Below are 8,604 nucleotides of genomic sequence, written 5' to 3'. Positions count from 1 at the left end.
CTATCAAATACCCACAGACAGGGCCCACACCCTCACCTGTATAGGCGATTGTTGACGAGGCTTCGGAGTGCTGTGGAAAAAGGCGCAGCCTCCCCGTGCACAACCAGTCCTGGGTTCTCCATGAGTGGGGTGAGGCAGGGGAATAAGTGGGTGGAATAGCCTAGTAGGCCTATTGTCTGTTGGTATGTGGGAGGTGGTAGGTGGGAAGGAGCAGGAGGCCTGGCCAGCCCCTACATCTGGTGAGGAGACTAGAAAGGCCTGGGAGGGAGGGGCAGGAGTTTGGGAGGCCTGTTTGCTGAGAAGCTGAAGTTTAGGGATGGGGCAGGAGAGGCCCAGGTCAAAGGCATCAGAGGCTGGTGGAGGAGGCCAGAGGCTCGGCTTGGGGATGGGGACTCAGGAAGGTGACCAAGAGAGGCCGAGATGGAGCTGACCAAACAGGGAGGAGAGGCTGGCTGCCGACAAAGCCCAGCTGGGAGCCTGCCCAGGCAGCCGCTGGGGTGGGAAGCCTGTGGGTTTCCACGGAAACTGGAGCCTGGCCTGAGGAGGCCCCGCCCACCTCTCACAGGTCCAGGGAAAACTTCAGACTTCAGAGGGGCCCTAAGCAGAGTCGGAGGGTCTTAGACCCCGCCTGTTCTGGGTTCAGAGTTCAAACTCCCTGCCCCTCCTCCCCTTCCACCCACGTGCACACAGGGCCAGGATCAGGTTAACCAAGTCTGGGGAACACCACTCAACAGAGAAAACTCTCACTCTCATGACGGGTTTTCAGGGCCCAGACAGGGCTTTTTTTGGGAGGAGGAAGTCCCGTTCCTCTTAGAGAGGGGTCAGGTGAGGAGGTGTCAGCTCTGACAGAAGAATCATGGCCTCTGGCATCCCTGAAATGCAACACATGGGCTGTGGCCAGCTAGGGACAAGTCCCAGAGTACTTGGGTCAGCCGGGGTCAGGAGGCTCGATGCTCAGTCCAGAGTGGGAGCCCACCATCTCTCATCCTTCCTTCCCTTGAGCTAAGGCAGCCCAGAGCTGAGGAAGTCAGCCAAGCCCCACCCTATCTCTGCTCAGGGAGCGGAAATGTTTGTCCTTGTTTAGACCGATGGGGAGAAGATAGTTATGAAGTGCTCCTTCCTGTGGGCCCAGATCCTGATTCCCGAGCAGCCACCCCCGTACCCTCAAAGTCTGGCCATATCCCAGGCCTACTCCGAATTTCCCACAAGAGTGAAGAGCCATTCTTCTCAAAGGGAGAAATGGACAGTGGCTTAAGAGTCCTGGGGTAGGCACACCTTTATGACCAGAGCCCCTCTCTAAATCTGCTCCCTCAGCCATCCTTGTCATGGTAACGTGCCCCTGGGCTCTAACTCCTCCCCCTCCCCCCCCCTCGTTGTCCCCTTTCCCCTGATGACTCAGGGACCCTGCACTCAGCATGTGCTCAGAGTTAACACTCCCAGGTTAAGCCTGAGCCAAGACTGGAGGGAGGGAACCAGGAAGGGAGGAGTGCTTACCCAGCAACCCATGGCAACGCCACAACACAGGCAAGGGGCTCTTTCACTCCCACATGCCAGTCAGGCCAGCCAGGCAAGGGCTGTGAGAGCTCAGAGGCCAAAGTCCGCAGGTGACTCAGGGTGCCTGCGGGAGTTTCGGGAGTTTCGGGAGAAGAGGGCAGCCATCTCAGAACTGATTTTGGAGGTAGGGCCAGAGGCCAAAAGCAGAGGGTGGAAGGAACTTCCCGAGTTGGCTTCCCCCAGCCTCAGCCAGTTATGGGGAGATTTTTGTGCCAGCATTCTAGAAGCAGGTAGGGGTAAAAAATTTCGGGATTCAATACCCACAGGGCTGGAAGGGCCTGTGGGGTTGGAGTTGGGTCCATCTGTCTTAGGGGTTTAGGGGTTTGAGGCAACGTTGTGTAGGCTGAGGCAAAGGGCAGATACATCTCTCCCTTCTCCTGCTGGCAGTCGGGTGGAAGGGAGAAAAGGAGCCCATTTAGCTAGCCTCCAAAGTGCTCAGGTGAAAGTAGAGCTCAGGGGGCAGGGACTAGCCCAAGACGAAAGCCTGGGCATTTCTTCTCTTATGTCTGGTATAGCCCTTAACCCTCTTAGCACCTAGGAATCCACACTGCCTGGGACTATTTGATTCATCTGTCTCAGAAACACAGGTAAGAAGGGGTTAGGGAGTAAAAACCTTTATCACCAAGTAAGAAACTGGGTGGTGTACAAAGATGGCCAGTGAGGGCCACTCTGTTCAAGTGTGGGTCTTCCAGCCAGCAGGTCCATGGCTGGCAGGCCTCTGCCCACCGGATGCCAGGAAGAGGAGGCTGCCAAAGACCCGGGGCTGAAACTATCACCATTGCGGCTTCCAGGACGGCTGTCCAGCATTGATGAGGCCAGACCAGCAGGTCCGGGCCCAGCTTCCCGCCGTGGCTCAGTACTGGGCTTGGCCTCATCCTTTTCCCGCCGCAACTCACTGGCCGGATCAGGTGTGAGTCCTGGGGGTCGGCGAGCATCCCTGGGCCCAGTGCCCCCTTTAGGCTCGCGGGCCAGCTTCTTGGGGTTGCCCTTGGTGCCCAGCCGGAGGATGGCGCCCTCGTATCGCACAGAGCCGGCACCAGGGGAGCGCTGGGAGGCCTCACAAGCGCAGCGTGCCCTGGAGGAGGCACTGGCCTCAGGGCTGCAGGACACTTGCTACTCTGGCATGGAGGCGGGGCCCCTGGCACGAGAGCTGTGCAAGCTAGTGCATGTGCGCCTGCGTGGACTCAGCCCGCCGCGCTACAAGCTGGTGTGCAGCGTTGTGCTGGGGCCACGCACTGGCCAGGGTGTGCATGTGGTCAGCCGTGCGCTTTGGGACGAGGCGCGCGATGGCCTGGCCTCTGCCACCTTCACCAACGCCTCACTTTTCGCAGTGGCCATGGTCCACGGGCTCTACTGTGAGTGAAGAAGCCTCCAAGTTCTGCAAAATGGTTTATTATTCCAGGAGGAGGCCCTCCATGGGACGCATATCCCAATAAATAAATGTCAATAAATAAAAGTGGTCCATAAATAACACCCCCTAGCTGGGGGCTAAGGCTCAGGATTTTCTTGGAGAAGGGATAGGAGGCAGCTAAGACAGGCTACCTCCAACCCCAGTAAAGCTGGTCCCTGATTCCCTGGGGGATTAGGCCCAGAGCCCCCAGTGAGGCACCAAAGGGACAGGGAGGGCCACAGAGGCAAGGGCTAGAGCCTTACAGGCACAGGCATCAGGCCTGAGGACTTGAGTCATAGCCTGCTCTGCAGGCTGGGGCCTAGGCTGAGCAGCGGTCCTGGAGCAGGTGCAAAGTATAGCAGAGCCGCTGCCGTAGATCTGGGGAGCAACCCAGCTGCCGAAGGTGGGAAGCGAGGTAAGTACAAGCACTACGATTGCGGGCCACAAAAGTCACAAGGAGGGGCTCCCAGCCACTGAGGATCAGCTTGGTGTGGTCTCCATAGAAGTTCACCTGTGCACAGGAGGGTGACACTGATAAAGGCCTAGGCCCCAGGTCCGATTTCCTCCCCAGCACCCTAGGCCTCTCAGACCTTCCCAGTTCCAGGAAGAGCTCTTACCTGGACAGTGCCATCACTAAACAGCATGAGCAGGGCCTGATCAGTCTTGACCCACTGCAGCAAGAGTGGGGGAACAGGTACCTCCACTTCTTCCACACTTGGCAGATCTCCACCCTGGGAGCAGAGACAGGTCACTTATCTGACACGATTCAGGCCCCTCCCCACTGATGTCTCCCTTAGAGGTTCAGCCTTTAGCTTTGAGGCCTCCACACAAATGGCAATAGGAAGGGACTAAGAGGTATTAGTCCTAAATGTGCCCCACCCCAGTCCACACACCTTCATGAGGCGCTGCTCCATGTAGGAAGCAAAATACCGCAAGACACCCAACTGAGGCTGCAGGGCCCGAGGCACAGCACCCACAGAGAAGGAGAAGTGCTTTGTGCTGGTGGGATTGTATTGCACAGTCCTGGAGGGGAGGAGACAGAGGTCAGAGGGAACCCAGCACCAATGCCCTTTCCCTGAGAGACTCCAGGCCCCCAAGCCCAGGAGCACACACCAAGGTGCAGCCCTACTGGTTACAGTGGTCTGGATACAAGGCACCCCATAACAACACTTACTTTCTGTTGGCTGACAGGGCCATGTGTGTGCCGTTGTTGAAGAGCACAGCCACACGGCGGCTGGATAGCTGATACCCAAAGCCAAACTTGTTTGAGTAGTCAACCCACTTGCTGACCCATACCAGAGGCTCTGGCTGTGCCAAGGGAGCTGGGTTCTGTTCCGCTGTCGTGGGAGAGGGAGAAGTAAGGACCTATTCCTGGCCTCTCGGCCAAAGAATTCCTACCACCAGTCACATGTACCAGACCCCAACCTTACCTGGGGGCATGAAGGCCAGGCAGTTTCTCAGAGCACAGAGGGCTGACTCTACCACTGTGGCCACAGTCAGACCTTCTTCAAACCCTGAAGGAACAGGGTACTCAGATTAGGCATAAGTTCCCCAGAACCCAGGCCATGTCCCTCTGCCCACTTCCCTCTGGTCCCTGGTCTCAGCCCCAGCAACCTCTAGCGCCTCTCATACTCCTGGCTGCTCACCATCTCCACTACTCGCCAGTGTCCCACGAGGTGAGCTGTCTTCAGGTGCTGTCTCTACCAAGCTGAGTGGGGCTGGACCAGGAGCTGCTGGAGCCTGGAGGGTTGAGTAGGGCAAAGGACTGAGCTAGGGCCCTGGATCCAAATCCTTGAGAGTCCATGGCCCAGCCCTGCCCTGGCACCCAGGGCACCCCAGGTCAGCCCTGCCTGGCTAATGAGACACAGCCAATTAGGCCACCACGAGGCTAGATGCTTCACCAGCTTCTTTTATCCTGAGCTTCCTGCAGCTGCTAGGGTGAAGGTGAGTCAGGGGAACACTGCCCGTGTGAGCACCTCACCTCAGGCCTGGCATCCTGATGGCCAATGTATGTCCGAGTGAGGCCGCTCACTAAACAAGAGACCTCGTCCTGCTCCTCAGGATGGTTCTTACCTGGATGGGGATATACATAGCCCTCAGAATCCTGTCCAGCCCCTCTTCCCACAGAGATAATACAGATAAACAGACCCAAGTGCCTTTATAACACACGCTCTCCCCAAGGGCTCACAGGCACTCACATTCACACCCCCACAATGTGTGTAACAAGCCCCCCTGCCGCTCTGTACCCTCTAAACCACTACTATCCCAGACTCACTCTTGTTCTTCTTCCTGCCAAAGAGGCTCTTGGTAACTTTGACAAACAGAATCCTAGCTGGATTAAGAGGTATCAGGTCTGGGACTGTCACGCAGCTGCTGACAGGGAGCCGGTCGGGGGTGTAGCCCTGAGGAGTGGAGCCATGTGAGCAGAAAAGAGAGGCCTCAGGAGTCCTGTCACCTGCCCTCATTCAATCCCCTAGGAATGTATGAACTGGACTTAGGTAATCCACAGACCTTGGTAAAGAAGTCATGGCGCAGGATCTGGTCAATTGAGGGGCGGTCCTGGGGCGACGCTCGAAGGATAGCGGCCAGGAGCTGCCGGGCAGGCAGTGAGAGGCTGGCAGGCAGCGTGTAGTGAACCTGTTTGATACAGCGGTATGTCTCCTTCAGGTCGACTGTCTCAAAGGGGGGGCTCCCACATAGCAGTGTGTACCTGTTGGGCAGAGATAAGGAGTCAGGAGTTAAGTGGAAGGGATTCCCTACCCATCCTACCCATGTACCCATCTGTGTGCAGATGACCCTAGGACTCACATTACACAGCCCAGAGACCACACATCTGCCTCAGGGCCATGGCCTTGTCTCTGTAGCACTTCTGGAGCCACATAGTTAGGGGTGCCACAGATGGTTCTGAAAAGGGGTAGAGAGGAGAGAAGGTTCAGACCCAGCCCAGCTAAGCTAGTCCCCTCATCTCTGCCCCCACTGTGAGTCCAGACAAAGCAGCTGCCTGTTACCAAACACTAGAGAACTCCTGCTTGTCCTGGGACAATGGATGCCGGGGATGGCAGCTGAGTCCCCACCCATCTGCCTGGCCCAGCTGCTCAGCTGCTCTATAGGACAGAGGGAGGCCCTGACCTCCAACTCAGCCTCCTCCTCCAGGGTCAACAGAGGGTCCATCACTGATCCCTTCCTCCTTCCCCAAACCCCGTCTGTCAGACACCCATACAGGCTGTCACCTCCTACGGTCTGTGCCACACACACAACACCAGCTGTCACATCCCCCATAAATACTCATCTGCCACATATGCTATCTGTGTCACTCAAACCTAGTCATGGCCACAGTAAGGTCTTCTTACACATATACAGGGTGTCATGTCCTGCCATTCCCACCCTCTCAGTCTGTCTCACACGTACAATGTTTATGTAACATTCTCCCATCCATATAAGATCAGTCACAGACCTCCGAGAATCCTTATATCCCCATCTGTCTCAGGGACTTAGATACTCATAGAACCTTCACCTCTCCACCAGTTCTAGTAACCCAGGCTGCCACCTCCACTTTCACACAAAAACGGCCCATCGTCTTTTCTCTCTCTCTCTCTCTCTCTCTCTCTCTCTCTCTCTCACACACACACACACACACACACACACATCAGTCATTGTGCTTCCCACATACATATTGTCTGTCATTCACGTCATCTATGTCACGCACAGACTGTGGCCACCCCCCTCTGTAAACACTCACTTCTTCCTATGTTCTGGGGGTTCCAACCGTGTTGCCAGCCCAAAATCCCCCATCTTCAGTTCCATGTTCTCAGTGATAAAAAAATTTCCTAGACGGGGGCAGAGAGGTGTGTCAGACTCATTTCTCTCTGCCTCCCAACCCCCAACCCCATCCTGCCGGCTCAGGAGTCTCACCCAGCTTGAGGTCTCGGTGCAAGATGCCTCGCTGGTGCAAGTACTTGAGTCCCGAAAGGATCTGCCGGAGGTAGTAGCGCACCTCTGGCTCCAACAGGGTGTGCCGGGCCTTCCAGATGTGGGCCAGAGACTGCAGAGAGCCACTGCCTCAGCCTCTGGTCTACCATTCCTGACCCTCCCTCCATCAGTGCTCGAGGAGGAAGAGACAGGACTCTAGCTTTCGGTCTTAAGGCTCCCTTTATTCCCCTCCCCATCACTATCCCTCACCTTTCGGCTGCAGAGCTCCAGAAAAATGTATATGTTGTCAGCATCCTCAAAGTGGTGCGAGAAACGCACGATGTGGCGGTGCTGCAGGCCGCGGTGCAGCTCAATCTCGTTTAGGATCTGCAATAGGAGAGCGAGGTTGTCATCTTTCAAGGGCTCTCATGCCACTGTCCCTACCCCACCCCTCGTCCGCTGGGCCTGGGCCCGGGCTCACCTTCTCGCGCTGATGCGGCTTGGTGATGCGGCTCTGAGAGATGACTTTGACCGCGTAGGCGTTGCCCGTCTCTGTGTCAGTGGCCTCGTAGCAACGGGCGAAGCCCCCCTATGAGGAGGGGACATCAGGTAAGGTGCTCCAAGGGGAACCGGATCTGGCCCGCAGAAGTCCCCTCTCCGAAGACAAGGGCCCCTGCCCCGCCCCGCGCGGGATAAGAGGATGGCAAGGGCCTCGGCCCTCGCAAACACCATCCCAGCTCACCTTGCCCAACAGGCGGCCTTTGAAGTAGGTGCGGCCGCTGCACGGGTCCGTGATGAGGCGCCCCGGGTCCGGCGCCGGCGGCCCTGCCAGCGACTCCAGCTCAAGTCCCGGCATGGCACGCGGAGGCGGTCCGGGACCCGCGGGTGGCGCGGGTGGAGCGGCCGCACGCGGGAAGGGGCGCGGGGACAGGATGCCGGCGGCGGGCTCCATGCGGACGGTGCGTCGCAACGCGGGCTGGGTTCGTTCTCGGTTCCGCCCGGGCCCCGCCGCGCGTGGCGCTGCCGAGGTTTGCTACGCTGCGCTCGGGCCAGTGGGAGCCCGGCGTTTTTATCAATGAACGCCTGTCCCCTCCCCGGCGTCACGTCATTAAGAGCCCGCCCCCTTCCTGGAGGCCGGTGACCGAGAAACCACGCCCCTCGCCCGCCTTACGTCATCGAGAAGCTACTCCTCCCAGCCAACGCACCTCGAGGCCCAGCCTCCTGCTCAGGTCTTAAAGGCGCCGCCATGCTACTAGGCACCGTGCAGATTCCACCCGGATACAGCCGCCAGCCGTTTCTTCGTCCCTACCCCAACCCTCCTTGGCGACTGGGGGCCCATTTCTTTCCGGATCCTTCGGGGTTTATGCTGAGGTCCGACTGGGTGCTGGGCATCTGGGGAGTCTCCCCAGCAACCAAGGGGACCAGAGTTCCAGCCCGGAGGAGAGAGGCAGGGGCGGCGCTCGCTTTCACCTGGGCGTGTCACCAACACTCCTCTTTAAGTGCGAGTGACCGAGCGCTTGTCCCACGTCCTGGGCCAGAAGGCCAAACTCAGTGCTGCCCCATTTCGGGCCTGAGAGAAATTACATACTCCCAAATCGAGCCTGGCTTGCTGGGAGCAGGACAGGAAAGGGATCCCGGCGCTGTCATGCTGACTTTTGGGGTCAAACAGAACCTGACATTCAAGGCTTTTACCATGTGCCAGACCAAATTTTGCTACCTACTTCCACACTCGGGGGTGCAGATTTGGGGTT

At 57.8% G+C, this 8,604-nt stretch overlaps 3 protein-coding genes across 3 annotated transcripts in view; 1 reads left to right on the top strand and 2 right to left on the bottom strand.

The window, feature by feature from the left end:
* Positions 1–1,326, bottom strand: part of BTBD19 (BTB domain containing 19) — a 5,943-nt gene extending 4,617 nt beyond the window's left edge. The window contains exon 1 of the mRNA XM_006911416.3: positions 37–1,326. Coding sequence (XP_006911478.1) covers positions 37–122 — 86 coding nt within the window. The 5' untranslated portion in view covers positions 123–1,326. The remainder of the gene's footprint in view (positions 1–36) is intronic.
* Positions 1,327–1,403: 77 nt separating this feature from the next.
* TCTEX1D4 (Tctex1 domain containing 4) lies at positions 1,404–2,953 on the top strand. The gene is made up of 2 exons (XM_025046421.1): positions 1,404–2,141; positions 2,247–2,953. Exon 2 carries the CDS (start codon positions 2,258–2,260, stop codon positions 2,915–2,917), a length of 660 nt encoding a protein of 219 aa, XP_024902189.1. The 5' UTR covers positions 1,404–2,141; positions 2,247–2,257; the 3' UTR covers positions 2,918–2,953.
* On the bottom strand, positions 2,931–8,357 carry PLK3 (polo like kinase 3). Its single transcript, XM_006911414.3, has 15 exons — positions 7,596–8,357; positions 7,335–7,442; positions 7,124–7,240; positions 6,857–6,986; positions 6,684–6,771; positions 5,753–5,848; positions 5,456–5,654; positions 5,220–5,346; positions 4,926–5,017; positions 4,591–4,684; positions 4,375–4,458; positions 4,119–4,281; positions 3,838–3,967; positions 3,562–3,675; positions 2,931–3,455 (listed from the first exon to the last, which is right to left on the bottom strand). Exons 1-15 carry the CDS (start codon positions 7,803–7,805, stop codon positions 3,264–3,266), a joined length of 1,944 nt encoding a protein of 647 aa, XP_006911476.1. The 5' UTR covers positions 7,806–8,357; the 3' UTR covers positions 2,931–3,263.
* Positions 8,358–8,604: the final 247 nt, after the last annotated feature.

This window comes from Pteropus alecto, unplaced genomic scaffold, assembly GCF_000325575.1.
Source record: "Pteropus alecto unplaced genomic scaffold, ASM32557v1 scaffold484, whole genome shotgun sequence".
Taxonomy (NCBI): domain Eukaryota; kingdom Metazoa; phylum Chordata; class Mammalia; order Chiroptera; family Pteropodidae; genus Pteropus; species Pteropus alecto.
The sequence above is the reverse complement of the archived record's forward strand: the minus strand, read 5'-3'. Positions and strand labels throughout refer to the sequence as shown.